This window comes from Cnephaeus nilssonii (assembly GCF_951640355.1).
Source record: "Cnephaeus nilssonii genome assembly, chromosome: 3".
Classification (NCBI taxonomy): Eukaryota; Metazoa; Chordata; class Mammalia; order Chiroptera; family Vespertilionidae; genus Cnephaeus; species Cnephaeus nilssonii.
Window position 1 is genome coordinate 52,983,205 of NC_137074.1, and position 17,740 is coordinate 53,000,944.

Genomic DNA, 17,740 nt, shown 5'->3' on the forward strand with positions numbered 1-17,740 from the left:
AAAAAAATTATTTCGCAAATGTTTCATCCTCAGGAGCAGCAAATGTTTCATCCTCAGGAGCAGCAAATGTTTCATCCTCAGCATGCGGCCGTCTCAGTGGCCGCGTCATCAGAAATGGCTACGCGTGTCAGTGCTGACACGCGTGACATAGGTTTGCCATCACTGCCTTCAATAGTTACATGTTATTAGAAGCACCTACAGTATATGGAACCATACTATATAGAGAATAGTCATAAATGTGAAGTAGATTTGTTATTTTTTGCCCTTTACATTTGATACCAATGAGAGTTTGAAATGAATACCTTTTGGGCAAAATTCCAACAGTCTTTGGAAAATATTAGAAATGAATGTTACTCAAAGGAAAAATGTTTGATTAAAAAAACCCACACAAAATGTAAAAGATCCTTAAGTAAGACTTTACTACTCATAGTCCTTTATAATTCAGTGTTTATAAGATGAGATACAAAATAGAGGAATCTCCTTAAATAGGGATAGGCAGAAGACATGGATTTTATTTTTACCAAATTAGATATAAATTTAAGAGGCCAAATAACATTCAGGGCATTCTTGCCTCTTTTATTTTATTTTATTTTTATATATTTTAATGATTTTTTACAGAGAGGAAGGGAGAGGGATAGAGAGCCAGAAACATCGATGAGAGAGAAACATTGACCAGCTGCCTTCTGCACACCCCCTACTGGGGATGTGCCGGCAACCAGGGTACATGCCCTTGACTGGAATCGAACCTGGGACCCTTCAGTCTGCAGGCCAACGCTCTGTCCACTGAGCCAAACCGGTTAGGGCGTTGCCTCTTTTATTGATATAGTTCTAGGTTCCAGAGTAATATCGTTTCCACATGAAGCATGAACTTTAGAGATCATTATTAATATTTTATAAAGTTCTTTTCTCTCTCAATGTTGGCCATATAGTTCAGGTGTGATATCCCATTCTCTCTGAACTTAGCGTGTAAATCAATATGAAAACGTTATTTATTTTATAGAAACTTGGGTAACAGTTATTCACAGCAGATTTGGGAAATACCTTAATTGTGTTTAAAAATAGTTTTGATAAATGAATGTTTTTCCCTATTGAATTACATTATAATTTTATTTAGATTATTTGTATTGTTAATTGGTTAACATTTGATAGTGGCTCCTAATTTTTAAACTTTAATTTTCACTGTTTACAGTTCACCTTATTCTGTTCCATTCTTCCATCTTGTTAGGTAGTTAACAATTTGGGACAGATACCCTCAAATATGTAGTAATCAAGTATTTCTGTGTAGGGACTACTACTGATTGAAATAATTATATATATATAAAAGTGAGGTATGCTAATAATGGAAAGATTTATTTAGGTAAAAGATGTTTTTTAAATTATTAGTTTTCTTAAGATAATGACATATTTTTCTTTGATGGAAGAGGATTAATAGAGCTTCCTCTTACAGACACATTGTTCCTTCCTTCAGATCAATGAAATTCTATGTGTAAGCAGTGAATGATATCTAGTAGGAAAAAGTATTAACATAATTTTGAATTATTCTTTATTCTTCAGTCATTTGGCTTATTGCATATTTCTTTGTCTAGTTATTTGATTACAGGATGTTAGTTCTTGTTGACAAATGAATATACATACCTTATTTCATAAAGTATGTTTTGGATTTTCAACTCTCAGATATCAAAAAACAGGGCCTTCAGTTCAGCTATTATTATTAGACACACCTGAATGAAAAACATAGGACCTAACTTAAATTAACATTTATTGTAAACAGGAAGATAATAAATTTGGAACTTACTGTTTGCTATGAAAATCAGCAGAATTTAGTATTTGGGTTAAAACTATAAAATAAACTGATATTTAAAGGAACATACACCATTTTAACAGTATGTTTAAAGTATTTTTTTACTGGAAGAAGTAGATTATTAGTAAACCCTCTAGAGGTAAACTTTGAAAAGTTTATAGGCTTTTATAAGAGGAGTAATTACTTTTTCTGTTTTGTGTATAGTAGGGTCTACTTAATAAATAATTCAGGGCAATACTTATGTTGGCCATCTTCATAACTGGCATAAAACTCAAATTCACTGCATGTTTGTTTAAGCTTATTTTACTATATCTGTGTAATTTAACCCTTTGCACTCGCTTGCTTTTTTCTCAATTCCTTTATTCTACTCGGGATTTAATTTTTTAAATACCCCAGATTTTACAAAGCGCGGCAGTAGAATAAAAAACTGGAGTTTCTTTTCATACAAACTTATTAATTTGAATTTTTTTTTATATTTCAAATTATTGATACATTCTAAGAGTATAAAAAGAGCTGCTACCGATGCTAACTGTGTCGAGTCACACTCGACATCCGAGTGCAAAAGGTTAATTATTTTATATGGTAGTAATAGTGCTTTTATTAAGCCAATATTTTTCAATTAAATTTTTTTTTAATTCCCTCTCTTTTTTTTTGGAAAGAATTTAGGGTAGAGAACTTGAGAGGAAAGGGGAAATACTTTTTACTTTTGTTTGTTCTTTTTGTAAATTATTTGAGATATCTGTGCCATGTACTTTATTCCAATTGATCTCTATATGGAAACGATCTAACAATCATTTATCGCTGTGGTTCCTAAAATTCACTAGGATTGGTATTCATTTTACTTATTAATTTGAATGCATTCACAATAGTTACAGTGGGAACAGGTAGCAAAAAAACATTTTCATTTTGATATTTTTCCACTTTTTTTAATAGAGAAGAAGTTCGTGCCCCAATTCCTCAAAAGCAGGAAATATTGGTAGAACCAGAACCTTTGTTTGGTGGTAAGTTTCCCTTTTTTCCTTAGTTTTGTTTGACTTTGTTGTTGTTTCTAGGATTTTAATGAAGCAATCAAAAGATGTGAAGGCTTGCTCAGATTGTTACTTCAAGTATAGAGTCAATTCTTATCTTGTAATTCTGTACTCTTCTCAGGAAAGTGATACAATTGATCTTTCCAAGGAGTGAACCAGATTAAAACGTTGATATTTGTTACAGGAAGCCAAAGGGAGTAAAATTAGCAAAAAGAACTGTGCCTTATAATGGAAACCAGTCAATCTCATTAAAGATTCCAATTATTTTTATGTTTTATACCTACCTGACTGTCATAATCTTACTGTCTTGATATGCCTTACATTCACTCTTTCTTAATTTCTAGACAAGCTATTCCTATTTTGAACAGAGGAAATGATACCATATCTATATTAAAAAAAATTATATCTATCTGGGTGCAAAGAAAATATGGTAGAAAATAGGATGTTTAATCAGATGTAAAGAAAATTTATAGTTTTAGTTTCATAAACACTTATTTACCTTCTGGGAGCCAAATATTGTAGACATTAAAAGGTATATTAAAAAATTGAAGATAAAGTAATCTAGTTGGGTAGACAAATGCATAGAAATCTATATAGTACATACTGAGGACAGTAATGCAGAGAAATAGGCCCATGAAAAGTTTTATAGGTAAACTAGACTAAAGGAGAAAAAAATAGACAGGGATAAAGAAAAGCATATAAACCATATTTTTTTAAAAATTGAATTTATGGGGGTGACATTGGTTAATAAAATTAAAGGTTTCAGGGGTACAGTTCTATAATACATCATCTGTATATTGTATTGTGTGTTTACCATCCCAAGTCAAGTCTCTTTCTATCACCACTTATCCCCCCTTTACACTCTCCTATCTCTCCCCATCATCTGTCTATGAGGGTTGTTTGTTTGTTTTTGTGTGTTTTTTTTAATCCTTTTTTACTTAAACCTTTTTCACCCAGTCCCCTCTTCCCTCCCCTCTATAGTTGTCAGTCTGTTCTCTGTATCTATGAGTCTGTTTCTATTTTGTTTGTTAGTTTTATATAAACCATATCTTTTTTTTTTTTTAAAATATATTTTATTGATTTTTTACAGAGAGGAAGGGAGAGAGATAGAGAATTAGAAACATCGATCAGCTGCCTCTTGCACACCCCCTACTGGGGATGTGCCCGCAACCAAGGTACATGCCCTTGACCGGAATCGAACCTGGGACCCTTCAGTCCGCAGGCCGATGCTCCATCCACTGAGCCAAACCGGTTTCGGCATATCTTTTTTTTTTTTAATGTTTTTCTTTGATTTTAGAGGGAGAGGAAGTGAGAGGGCAAGAGAGAAACATCAGTGTGAGAGAGAAACATCCATTGATTCGTTGCCTCCTGCACACCCCTCACTGGGAATTGAGTGAGCATCCTGGGTATGTGCCCTGACCTGGAATCGATCCTGCGGCCTTTTGGTGCATGGGATGATGCCCAACCACCTGGGCCATACAGGCCAGGGCCATATCTTTTGATTTGAAAAAGCACCTTAGTTGAGAGTTTGTGTTTTTTTTTAAAGATTGATCTTTAACTTTGGAGTTTACTGTAGTAAGAAATAAAATATAATACACTGTTTTAATTCAGAAATAGAGATGGAAGGAAGAAAATGATACGATCTGAATATTGAAGTATAATATGTGCTTTCTGTGTTGTTTGATTTAGCCATTGTGTTGTTAATATACCAGAATAAAGCAAGTAATAATTTTTAAAAATATAAATGTTATGAATAGATTTTTAGAGCCAAGGAGTAAATACCTTGGGAGCTCTATCTTTTCTTTATTGCAAGGAAGAAGGCGAGATCTTTGAGTGGAGAGAGACAACAGGAAATAGATTTTGTGCTGTTTATTGTTGAACAGAGGCAAAAGAGTTCCCATTTGAAATCTCACTTTCCTCCTTTTACCTCTGGTTTGATATACATTAGGAAGGGGATGAGAATGACTTTATACAGTTGGGAATTCAGTCTGACTGTTACTATTGGACCTTATTATAACTTAAGGAAGGTCTTCGGAGAATTATTTGTTTTTAGGACAGTATTAAAATGTGATTTTTTAAAAAAAATATATTTTTTATTGATTTCATAGAGGACCTTAGGGAGAGAGAGATAGAAACATCAATGATGAGAGAGAATCATCCTCCTGCATGTCCCCCACTGGGGATCAAGCCCACAACCCTGGCATTTGCCCAGACGGGGAATTGAACTCTGACCTTCTGGTTCATAGGTTGATTCTCAACCACTGAGCCACACCAGCTGGGCTAAAGTGTGATCAAGGGTTCCCAATAACCTTTCAGGGTGTCTGTAAGATCAAAACTATTTTTATAATAATGCTAAGAAGTTATTTGCTTTTTTTCACGGTGTTGATATTTGGATTGATGGCTCAAAAGTAATGATGGGCCCTAGCTTGTTTGGCTCAGTGGATAGAGCATTGGCCTGTAGACTGAAGGGTCCCGGGTTCGATTCTTGTCAAGGTTGCCTCCTGCATGCTCCCTACTGGGGATTGAGCCCGCAAACTTGCGGGCTCAATCCCCAGTAGGGGGCATGCAGGAGGCAACCAATCAATGATTCTCTCTTATCATTGATGTTTCTCTCACTCTCTCCCTCTCCCTTCCTCTCTGAAATCAATAAAAAAATATTTAAAAAAAAAGTAATGATGGGTTAAACTGCTGCATCTTAATTAAATCAGGGTAGTGGCACCAAACTGTACTACTTACTACTCATTAAATTCTTCACTGCCACACACTTGCAGTTTTTAAAAAAAGACAATTTTGTTTAATAATTCTTGATGAAGCAGTAAAAATTAATTTCATTTAATCTTAACCCTTGAATACATATTTTTAAACTATTCTGTTTGATGAAATAGGATGTGTGCACAAAACACTTCTGCATATTGAAGTACTGTAGTTTTAAGGAAAAGTTCTTGTACAATTGTTTGAGTTGCAAGCTAAACTAGCTGCTTTTTTTATGGAACATTATTTTTACTTAATTGCTGACAAACTGTGGGATTTTTTGTTTGTTTGTTAATCTTTACCAAGGATATTTTTTCCATTGATTTTTTTTTAGAGAGAATGGGGAGCGGGGGGAGAGAAACATCATCATGAGAGAGACACGTTGATAGGTTGCCTCCCACTTGTGCCCTCACTGGGGCTGGGAATTGAATCTGCAACTGAGATATGTGCCCTTGACCTGGAATTAAATCCACGACCCTTCAGTATTCTGGCCGATGCTCTAACCTCTGACCCAAACTGGCCAGGGCAACATTTTTAATTTTTTGAGGAGCCTCCATACTGGTGCATCAGTCTGCATTCCCACCAACAGTGCATGAGGGTTCCCTTTTCTCCACATCCTCGCCAACACTTGCTGTTTGTGTATTTATTGATAGCCATTCTTAAAAGTGTGAGGTGATATAGCATTATGGTTTTAATTTGCATTTCTCTGACAATTAGTGACATTGAGTGTGTCTTTTCATATGTCTGTGGGTCATGTGTATGTCTTTTTTGGAGAGGTATCTATTCAGGTCCTCTGCCTTTTTTAAAAAAAATATTTTTTTATTTCAGAGATGAAGGGAGAGGGGAGGGGAGAGAGAGATAGAAACATCAATGATGAGAATCATTGATCGGCTGCCTCCTGCATGCCCCCCACTGGGGATCGAGCCTGCAAGCCAGGCACATGCCCCCGATCAACATCAAACCTGGGACCCTTCAGTCCACACGCTGGTGCTCTATCCACTGAGCCAAACCAGCCAGGGCATCCTCTGCCATTTTTTAATTGGATTGTTTGGGGGTTTTTTTTTTGGTGTTGAGTTACATGAGTCCTTCATAAATTTTGGATATTAACCCCTTATTAGATGTAGCATTGACAAATAGCTTCTCCCATTTAGTAGGTTGTCTTTTTGTTTTGTTGATGGTTTCCTTTGCTGTGCAAAACCTTTTTAGTTTGATATAGTCCATTTGTTTTTGGTTTTTTTTCCTTTGTACAGACTATGGTTATTTAGATTTAGGTATTGGACAGACATTTTTTAAAATATGAACAAAGCCTGTTACTGCTTCAAGGCAAACAACTGATATTATTTGTTACCAGTGATTTTTTTTTTTAAAAGCTTTAAGCAGAGCCCTGGCCGGTTTTGTTCAGTGGTTAGAGCGTTAGTCCAAAGAGTCTTGGGTTTGATTTCTGATCAAGGACATGTCTCTTGGTTGCAAGTTTGATCCCCAGCCCCAGTTGGGACATGTGTGGGAGACAACCAATCAATATGTCTCTCTCACGTTGATGTTTCTCTCTCTCTCTCTCTCCCCCCCTCCCCCACCCCTTCCCCCTCCTTCCTCCTCCTTCTTTTCCACTCTTTCTCTAAAGATCAGTGGAAAAAATATCCTCAGTTGAGGATTTTTTTTTTTAAATATATATTTTATTGATTTTTTACAGAGAGGAAGGGAGAGGGATAGAGTTAGAAACATCAATGAGAGAGAAACATCCATCAACTGCCTCCTGCACACCTCCTACTGGGGATGTGCCTGCAACCCAGGTACATGCCCTTGACCGGAATCGAACCTGGGACCCTTCAGTCCGAAGGCCGACGCTCTATCCACTAAGCCAAACGGGTCAGGGCAGTTGAGGATTTTTTTAAAAAAGTTTTCAGTCAGAAATTGGAATTTAGGAAGTTTATATCCATGATTGTGAGCCTAATAGTGCCTCACTTTTTAAAAAAATATATATTTTATTGATTTTAGAGAGGAAGGGAGAGGGAGAGAGAGATAGAAACATCAATGATGAGCGAGAATCACTGATTGGCTGCCTCCTGCACGCCCCCCACTGGGGATCGAGCCCGCAACCCAGGCATGTGCCCTTGGCCGGAATCGAACCTGGGACACTTCAGTCCGAAGGCTGACGCTCTATCCATTGAGCAAAACCAGCCAGGGCATGCCTCACTTTTTAAAGACTTTCTGATGAGATTATTGGTGATGTTAAAATGGTGATTTTTAAAATATTGCGTAATGAAATGGTTAATATTTGAATTGTTTGCATAACTCAGTGAACATATTTTTAATTTTTTGTTAATCCTCACTTGAGGATATTTTTTCATTGATTTTTAGAGAGAGGTTAAGACAGAGAGAAAGATCGATGTGAGAGAAGCACATTGATTACTTGCCTCCTGCATGAGCCCTGACTAGGGCCCAGGCTTGGGAGGAGCCTGTAACCAAGGTACGTGCCCTTGACCAGAATTGAACTTGGGACCCTTCGGTCCATAGGCCGACACTCTTATCCACTGAGCCAAACTGGCTAGGACTGAATAGATAATTCCAAAAGATCAATACATTCGATATAATAAAGAGGTAATATGCAAATTAACCCCCACACCCTCACAAGATGGCTACTGACGACCAGACCGGCAGGGGGGTTAGTGAGGGTTAGTGAGGGACGACCAAACGATTGAACAGCAGGCTTCATGGGGCGATCAGGCTGGTGGCGGGGGTGGGTGGGTGGCGCGAGGGGTGACCAGGCTGGCCGGGGGGGAGGGGGCAGTTACTGGTGACCAGGCCGAGGGGGGGGGGAGGTGCAGTTGGGGGCAACCAGGCTGGCAGAGAGGGACAGGTGGGGGCGACCAGGCCAGCAGGGGTGGCAGTTAGGAGCAACTAGGCCAGCGGAGGTGGGGGGCATTTAGGAGTGATCAGGCCTGCAGCGGGGAGCAGTTAGGGGTGACCAGGCAGGCAGCCAGGTGAGCTATTAGGAGCTAGCGGTCCAGGATTATGAGGGGATGTCTGACTGCCGGCAGTCAGACATCCCCCAAGGGGTCTCGGGTTGGAGAGGGTGCAGGTTGGGCTGAGGGACACCCCCCCCATGTGCTCAAATTTTGTGCACCGGGCCTCTAGTGATGATATAAAACTGTACATAGGCAAAAGATGTACTCCCATTGGATTATAATCTAATGCTGTGTAATAAATTGTTCCACAATTTAGCATTCTGAAACAACAAACATTTGTTATTTCTCAGTTTCTGTGGGTTAGGAATCCAGGTGTAGCTTAGCCAGGTGCCTTTGGTTAGGGTCTTTCACAAGGGTATAATCAAGGTATCAGATAGGGCTACACTCATCTCATAGCTTGAATAGAGGAAGATCTCTCTTTCTGAGTCCACTCATGTGGCTGTTGGTTGGTTGGAGATATCAGATCCCTACCAAAGAACAAATGAGAAAGCCAGAGAGGGCTTCCCAAGATGGAAGCCACCATCATCTTTTTAAATCTAATCTTGGAAGTGACATACCTCTGCCACATTCTATTCGATCCTGCTCATCTCAGGATATCCACACACAGGTTATGACTATGAGGAGACAGAGATAATTGGGAGCAGTCTTAGAGACTGCCTACTCCATAGGCCTATGGACTTTAATGGAGCAGAATATGAAAAGTTCATTAACAAGATAATCAGATTCTAAATTGCAACCACTGGTTGAATTTTGGTGCACTATTAAAATAGTCCTCTTGGGGGAGAGGAACCAAGATGGCGGCATAGTTAAACAACTAATCTGCTGCCTCACACAACAATTTCAAAAATACAACTAAAAGACAAAACGTCTACCACCCAGAACCACGGGAAAGCTGGCTGAGTGGTAGATTTACAACTAAGGAGAGAAAGGAGCACAAACGCTGAAAAGCTGAGGTACGGAGGCGCGCGAAGCGGGCTGGCGGCGGACGACTGGGTGCGCGGCTTTTCTTCAACCCAAAGGGAGACAAGCTCCCGATCACTCTGAAATCCAGTTTCTGGGGACACGCGGGGGACCCAGACTCCTACGGGGAGAAGCTGGACTCTCGGCCATCGGGTCGGAAAGTGAGAGTGACTTTTTTGCAGAGGTGCGCCCAGCAATCATTGTTTTACAGCGCTGGAGCGCGGGGCGCAGGGACTTGGAAACGCGGAAAGGCAGAGACGGCTGACGCCAGCCATCGCCGTTGGCCACGCCCTAGCCTAGTGACGCCCTGAGACCCCGCCCAGCCCTGAGACCCCGCCCCGCACATTCTACAAACCCGCCCAGGCTCCACACAGCGGCTTTTGCATATAAATGGCCTGTTCTGTGGCAGCTCAACCAAATTAACTGCAGCTCCAGTCAGACTGCTCCAAAACCGCCCAAGCAAAGGAGGAGAAAACTAGTTCTTGCTGTAGCTCCTGCTGGGGGACACACAGTTCACAAGGGTACACCAAGAGTGTCCACCTCAAGTAACTGGGAGGCTGACCCTTTGAACCAATAGGACATCTAGTACACAAAGCTACCCTACCAATTCAGGGAAGCAGAGAAAATGAGAAGGCAAGGAAACAGATCACAAACCAAAGAAATGGAGGAAAACAAGCGACTGGACATAGAGTTCAAAACCACGGTTATAAGGTTTTTCAAGAATTTCATGGAAAAGGCCGATAAATTCAATGAGACCCTCGAGGATATGAAAAAGGACCAACTAGAAATTAAACATACACTGACTGAGATAAAAAATATTATACAGAGACCCAACAGCAGACTAGAGGATCGCAAGAATCAACTCAAAGATTTGGAATACAAAGAGGCCAAGGACACTCCTCCAGAGAAGCATGAAGAGAAAAGAATTCAGAAAGTTGAAGATAGTGTAAGAAGCCTCTGGGACAACTTCAAGCGAACCAACATCAGAATTATGGGGGTACCAGAAGAAGAGAGAGAGCAAGATGCTAAAAACCTATTTGAAGAAATAATGAACGAAAACTTCCCCCACCTGATGAAAGAAATAGACTTACAAGTCCAGGAAGCGCACAGAACCCCAAACAAAAGGAATCCAAAGAGGACCACACCAAGACACATCATAATTAAAATGCCAAGGGCAAAAGACAAAGAGAGAATCTTACAAGCAGCAAGAGAAAAACAGTTAGTTACCTACAAGGGAGCTCCCATACGATTATCAGCTAATTTCTCAACAGAAACCATGCAGGCCAGATGGGAGTGGCAAGAAATATTCAAAGTGATGAATAGCAACAACCTACAACCAAGACTACTCTACCCAGCAAAGCTATCATTCAGAAGTGAAGGTCAGATAAAGAGCTTCACAGATAAGAAAAAGCTAAAGGAGTTCATCACCACCAAACCAGTATTATATGAAATGCTGAAAGGTATTCTTTAAAAAGAGGAAAAAGAAGAAGAAAGATAAAAATTATGAACAACAAAGACATATCTATCAACAAGTGAATCTAAAAGTCAAGTGAATTAAAAATCTGAGGAACAGAATAAACTGGTGAACTTAATAGAATCAGAGGCATAGAATGGGAGTGGATTGATAATTCTGAGGGGGAAAGGGGTGTCTGTGTGGGGAGTATGGAAAGAGACTGGACAAAAATCATATACCTATGGATAAGGACAGCGGGGGGGAGGTAAGGGCAGAGGGGGGGTGGGAACTGGGTGGTGGGGAGATATGGGGGGAAAAAGGAGAAACAATTGTAATCTGAACAATAAAGATTCATTAAAAAAAAATAGTCCTCTTTACAATTACATGTCTATGCAAGGTTGAATTTTAATTTTCTTCATATAATTTAAAGGAATAGCAGCGGATTGTAGAATAGAATAAGCCAGTTATTAACAGATTTGTGAAAATGTGAAAGTGTCACTCTTCTCACTAAATTTTTTTCTTCACCTGCCCCACTCTCCTAAATATGATGCTCCTTTCAGCTCTTTTAGCTCTTTGTAGGTTAGTCTCTTTAGCCTCAGTGACCAGTACTCCCATTATGTAGGCAGCAGAGTGAGAGTACATAGGACTGATGTTTACTTTATAGCAGATGGTCTGGAAGAGCCAGGAAACCACGTACTGAAGAGGCAGGCAGGAGTAATGGTTGTAGAGCTAGAGTTATTGTGGCCTTGGGAGTTTCTTGGTTAGACTTAGGATAAATAAGGGGGAAACAGGTTATGAGATAACCTAAGAAATAAAAGGGGTTGGGTAGAAAACTAGCAATAAGAGGAACTAGTGAGAATCCCTCCTAATGAGAACTAGGAGATCTAGAGCCTGAAAGAGAAGGGCTGAATTGAGGGTGGGTGGTACAGGGGAAAAAGAGAGAGTGGGAGAGAAGGGAAGGAGGCTGTGAGAGAGAGAGAGAGAGAGAGAGAGAGAGAGAGAGAGAGAGAGAGAGAGAGAGAGAGAATGCGTAGAATATTGACCGGCCTGCTTTTGGCAATTTAAAAGTAGAAGAAAACTACCTTCATGTACTACCTTACCAATAGTAGGATGCTACCTTAGGTAGTTATTCTGTCTTATCCTAAGATACTCTTACTTCCTTAATTATGCTTAAAATGTATCTGATAATGAGTTTTAAGAAGGCATTCTTGAGAGAATACATTATTCCTGCTAGAAACATATATTTGACATAGGACCTCTTGATCAAAAATAGTTTCAAGATGGAAAAGAATGACATTCCTTGATTCTTTATTAATTAAGGGAGGGAGGGAAAAATAATGCAATATTTAAATTTTTAAAAATTCAATTTAAATAAATGTAATGCAACTAAAATTCAATTTAAATTAAAAATTTTAATACAAAACTAAAACATGAAAGTTTCTTTCTTTTTTTTTTTTTAACCAAATCCCTTTGCTAGAGATACTGTCCTTGTTTTGTTTTGTTAATCCTCACCTGAAGATATTGATTTTTTTATTTTATTTTATTTTTTGTAAGAGGAGGGGGAAAGACAGAGAGAAACATTGATGTGAGAGAAACACGTTGGTTGGTTGCCTCCTGCACGCATCCCGACCAGGGCCCCGGTCAAGGTATGTGTCCTTGACTCTTTGGTCCAAAGACTAACACTGTCCACGGAGCCAAACCGGCTAGGGCGAGATATGGTGCTTTTTAAATAAAAATACTGATATGTGTATGTGCATAAATGATACACAGCCCAATAATGCTTTAAAGGAAAATGAGATTTTTAATGTGTGGTTCTGTATGTTTGTTTTGTTTGTTTATTTCTCAATAGTTCTTAGAATTATTCTATATGATAGCAAACACAGGTTGTTGGGAAAGAAGCTTTGACATGAGATGGGGAACTTTTATACTTTCTATCTAATCTTACTATTAATCATCATTAATTAACATGGAACATTGTTCTGGTTACATGTTGGCCAGGAATGCGATAAGCCAACAGTGACTGTTACCCATACTGAGAGAGTCATTTAAATGTCCTTATTTATTGTAATGTATACAAATGATCTGGCATTTTTTTTTAGGTTTGAGAACACGTATAGGAAGATAACATTTTGACTATTGCTTTTTAGACTTCACCTGTAAAATACACAGGTTTGGTCAAGTCTCTTTAACAGGACCTTAATTTTCTCATTTGTAAAACAAAATCATTGGGCTGAAGATGGTTGAGTTAATTATGTATGAATTATTTGAAGGTTTTTAAAACACTTCATTTTTTTTGAAGGGGGGCACCATTGTGAATCCATGTATGTTTTAAAACCAATACTTATAGATAAGGAAGTTTTTAGAATTGTTTCAAAATTAATGTTTAAATTTTTGTATAATTCTGTTTTTACCCCTTAAAGCTCCTAAAAGACGACGGCCTGCACGTTCAATATTTGATGGTTTTCGGGATTTTCAAACTGAAACTAGTAGGTATCTATGAATCAGTTTATCCTCCCTCTGTCTGTCTGTCTGTCTGTCTGTCTCTCTCCTTGTCTTCCCCTCCTTTCCTTTTCCCTCTCTCTCCCACGCATAAAACCACAAAGTGGAAAAGTTCCTATACACTCGCTAACAGGTCGAGTTCTTAGTTTCATTTATATACTTCTTTTTTTTTTTTTAATTTTAGGGAGAGAGAGAGATGAAAACATCAATGATGAGAGAGAATCTTTGATTGGCTGCCTCCTGCATGCCCCCTACTGGGGATCGAGTCCGCAACCCAGGCATATGCCCTTGACCAGAATCGAACCAAGGACCCTTCAGTTCGCAGGCTGACACTTTATCCACTGAGCCAAACTGGCTAGGCCGGTGGTCGGCAAACTGCAGCTCGCGAGCCACATGCGGCTCTTTGGCCCCTTGAGTGTGGCTCTTCCACAAAATACCACGGCCTGGGCAAGTCTATTTTGAAGAAGTGGCGTTAGACGAAGTTTAAGTTTAAAAAACTTGGCTCTCAAAAGAAATTTCAATCGTTGTACTGTTGATATTTGGCTCTGTTGACTAATGAGTTTGCCGACCACTGGGCTAGGCTATATACTTTTTCTTAAAAAGATTAATATGAGGTCTAATTACTTTGAAGAATCACCTTATTTTAAAAGTAAAATTATGAATTCAGTCTGTGATTGTTATTAATTCTTCCAGCCTGATTTGTTTTAAATTTTAACCTATTTGGTGATGGAATAATAAGAGATGGAGATAATGTAAAAAATTAGTTAATTTACAAACTTAATGAGCTTTTGAATGAGTACGCAAATACTGACTATAATAAAAAACTGATTACCCTCCAGATCCTAGTATCTGTCAGTGAACACAATGGGGAATTGAAAAATAGAAGAAAAAGCCCCACCCAAAGCAGCAAGTATTAACATTTTGGCTACAGTTGTTTAGAATAGGTTTATATATTTCTGTGGAATAAGTTAGAATGAGAGTCTTGACCTTAAACTTTTAGAGGAATTAGTACTGATTTAGCAATGAAACTAAAGAAAAGCACAGTTACGTTTGAGGGAATATTTGAGAAATTCTTGGACCATGTTTGATTTTGTAGTTGATTTATAATGAGCTCATTGGAGCACAAGTAGGTCTTGTAACTTTGGAGAGTGTTGAAGGGGAACCCAAACTGACTCAGGTCTTCCAGGGAATCCTGTGCCCTGCCAGGAGAAGGTGATAGCAGTGGTCATTCTTACTATTGCCAGAAACTTTGAGGATTGGGAATATAGCTGGAAACTACAGGTAAATTAAGATCACTTTTAGAACTAGATAAATGGAGTTGAAAGTTTTCTCCTATAATAAAGTTATTTTTCAATATGTGAAGGAAATACTTTGATTGTGAAACTAATATAAATTTCTGCTTTTATCCTTATCTTTGGGTAGAAAGCCACCACCAAGTTTTAAAATTCCCTTCCTACCTCGCTTTGTATTTTTTTTCAGAATTAGCATTTAATAATTGCAATTTGAGGTCAAGCACATTGTTCAGTAATTCTTGCAATTGATACATGGTTTTTATATTGTTAGATTTATTCCTTTTATGGTTAGTTGAAACTTCCTCATCCTTCTGTGTTTCAGTTCGGCAAGAACAAGAGTTAAGAAATGGAGGAGCCATAGATAAGAAATTAACTACCCTGGCAGATCTATTCCGGCCACCCATTGATTTGATGCATAAGGGCAGCTTTGAAACAGTAAGTAGTTGGAAATTCTAAGCTTTAGCTATGAATTCTTCTGCATTTTCAATGTCATTTTTTTTTCTAAGAGAAAAAAAAGTTTTCAGTATACTGTATAGAGAATTGGCATCCTAATAAGTATGACATGAGAGATACCTAAAAGGTTACATTAATTTATATTTGTACCAGCAGTATATGAGATTGCTTGATGAAAGCATTTTATTAGCCTGTGTGGTATCATTTTAGAATCTGCCATTTTGATAGTTCTTTTATTATCTTACTTTTTTACAGTTTACATATCTTTGATTACTACTGAGAATAGTGTGCATGTGTTTGTTGGCTGTTTGTGAATTGTTTGTAGGTATCTTTTGCCCACATTTCTAGGGGGTTCTTAGTGTATTTTTTAAAATACATTTTTATTGATTTTAGAGAGGAAGGGAGAGGGGAAAGAGAGATAGAAACATCAATGATGAGAGAGAATCATTGATTGGCTGCCTCCTGCACAACTCCTACTGGAGGTCAAGCCCACAACCCGGGAATGTGCCCTTGACTGGATCGAACCCAGTACCCTTCAGTCCGATGGCCGATACTCTTATCCACTGAGCCAAACCAGCTAGGGCAGTGTATTTTAAAAGAATATCTCTGTAGTTGCAGAATACATTCTGACTTACTTCTTGGCTTTAACTTGGTTAATTCCAAAGAAAAACTTCCCAGAGCAAGTTTATTTGATTATTTGCTGAATTATAAGCTTAATAAGTGCAGGGAGAATGTGCATCTTTTTATTTTGGTAAATCTTGGGACCTAGTCTCTGGCATTTAATAGGACCTAGTATTTGTTAAATGACTGAATTTAGTTAGGATTTTAAATATTCTTCTGTTGAGATGTTCAAACAGCTTGCTTTTGTGTATTAAGTAGCTTGTTAATGCTCTTTTGCATTAGAATAGCATTTGCATTGATGTAAATCAATTACATTTAAGATTAAGTCTTATCTGTTAGAATAAAGTAGGCCAAACAATAACCATAAAAATGATGTTGGTAGCTACAGCCACATATTTGAAAGTGAATTATGATTGTTTAAAAAATGTTTTTTTTTTTTTTTCCTTGACATACTCTTACACTAGCCTAAATGAAGTATTTAGGGTAAGAAATTTAACCATAAGCTTGCTCTTCAGTTTTAATTTTTTGAATTGGAAAACCTGAAAGTGTTTGGCTGCATGTAACAGAAGATCCAAATGATGGTGATTTGACCAAACAAAGGTTTCTTTTGCCCAGCTGGTATGGCTTAGTGGTTAAGCGTCAACCCATGAATCAGGAGGTCACAGTTTGATTTCTGGTCAGGACACATGCCCAGGTTGCAGGCTCAACCCCCAGTGGGGGTATGAGGAGCGGTGCAGGAGGCAGCCAATAGATTATTCTCATCATTGATGTTTCTCTCTCCCTCTCTTTTCCTCTCTCTGAAATCAAAACAATTTTTTTTTTTAAAAAAGGGTTTCTTGCCCTAGCTGGTTTGGCTCAGTGGATAGAGTGTCTGCGGACCAAAGTGTCCTGGGTTTGATTCTGGTAAAGGGCATGTACCTTGGTTATAGGCTCCCACTGGCCCAGGCCCTCAAGGCAGCCAATCGATGTGTTTCTCTCACATCCATATTTCTCTCTCTCTTATACTCTCTCTCTAAAAAAAACACACAAAACAATGGAAAAATATCCTCTGGTGAGGATTAAAAAAAAAAGATTTCTTTTTGTCACGTAAAAAAGTCTAGAGTTGAGGGAGTCTTTGGTGTTTATCAGCTCAAATATGTCAGGTTAGATACCTTCTCAGTTTTCTTCATCCTTCCCTCATGATCTTAACATGGTAGCTGCCTATACTTTCTAGTGTTCCAGGTGCTTGTCTGCCTATCCTTTCTAATGTTCTGGTGATAATATAGCCACTGAGAGAGAGTAGCAGCAATGTGAAAGACAAAAATGATCTGAGTTTGTTTTGCCATGTTTTCCTTTTCATTAGCTTTTGAGTTGCTCTAGGGTTTAACAAATAACTCTGTGCTTGATTTAATCTTGTCACTTTGGACTCATTGAAGTAAACTGTGAATCTTTTTTGAAATTACTGTCTGATTTTTTGTTCATTTTTTTAAAGTTACATCACCTTTTTTCTTTGTATTTCATGACCTGCATTGTTTGCAATAATCTATTCATATTTTCACTAATACTAAACTTTATCATTAATCTTTAAATGATATTAACACTCCCAGAAAAAATAGGCATTTCATTATAATTAATGATATATCTATTAGTTTTATATAAATTAGGGAGGTCATATGCAAAATTAAGTCATTGATGTTTAGAGAGGTGAATGTTAAAAATTATACGGACTCTCTTTGGTTGCTCAGGCAGGGCCCATAGGTTTGGGCACAATATTAGATGTAGCTCTGAGCCATAGTTTTACAGGTTTAGAAACTAGACTGTCTTAGTGTAACTAGAGGTAGACCATATTCAAGGGTTCTGAAGAGACTGATTAATTTACTTGTTCATTTAATATTTATCGAGGCCTCCTTTTGTAAGGCCTTGTTCTATGTAATAGG

At 38.2% G+C, this 17,740-nt stretch overlaps 1 protein-coding gene across 1 annotated transcript in view; it reads left to right on the top strand.

Moving 5' to 3' along the window:
• Window positions 1-17,740, top strand: part of UBXN7 (UBX domain protein 7) — a 73,578-nt gene that overhangs the window by 33,407 nt on the left and 22,431 nt on the right. The window contains exons 3-5 of the mRNA XM_079764406.1: window positions 2,735-2,802; window positions 13,380-13,445; window positions 15,073-15,185. Of these exons, the coding sequence (XP_079620532.1) occupies window positions 2,735-2,802; window positions 13,380-13,445; window positions 15,073-15,185 (247 nt within the window). The remainder of the gene's footprint in view (window positions 1-2,734; window positions 2,803-13,379; window positions 13,446-15,072; window positions 15,186-17,740) is intronic.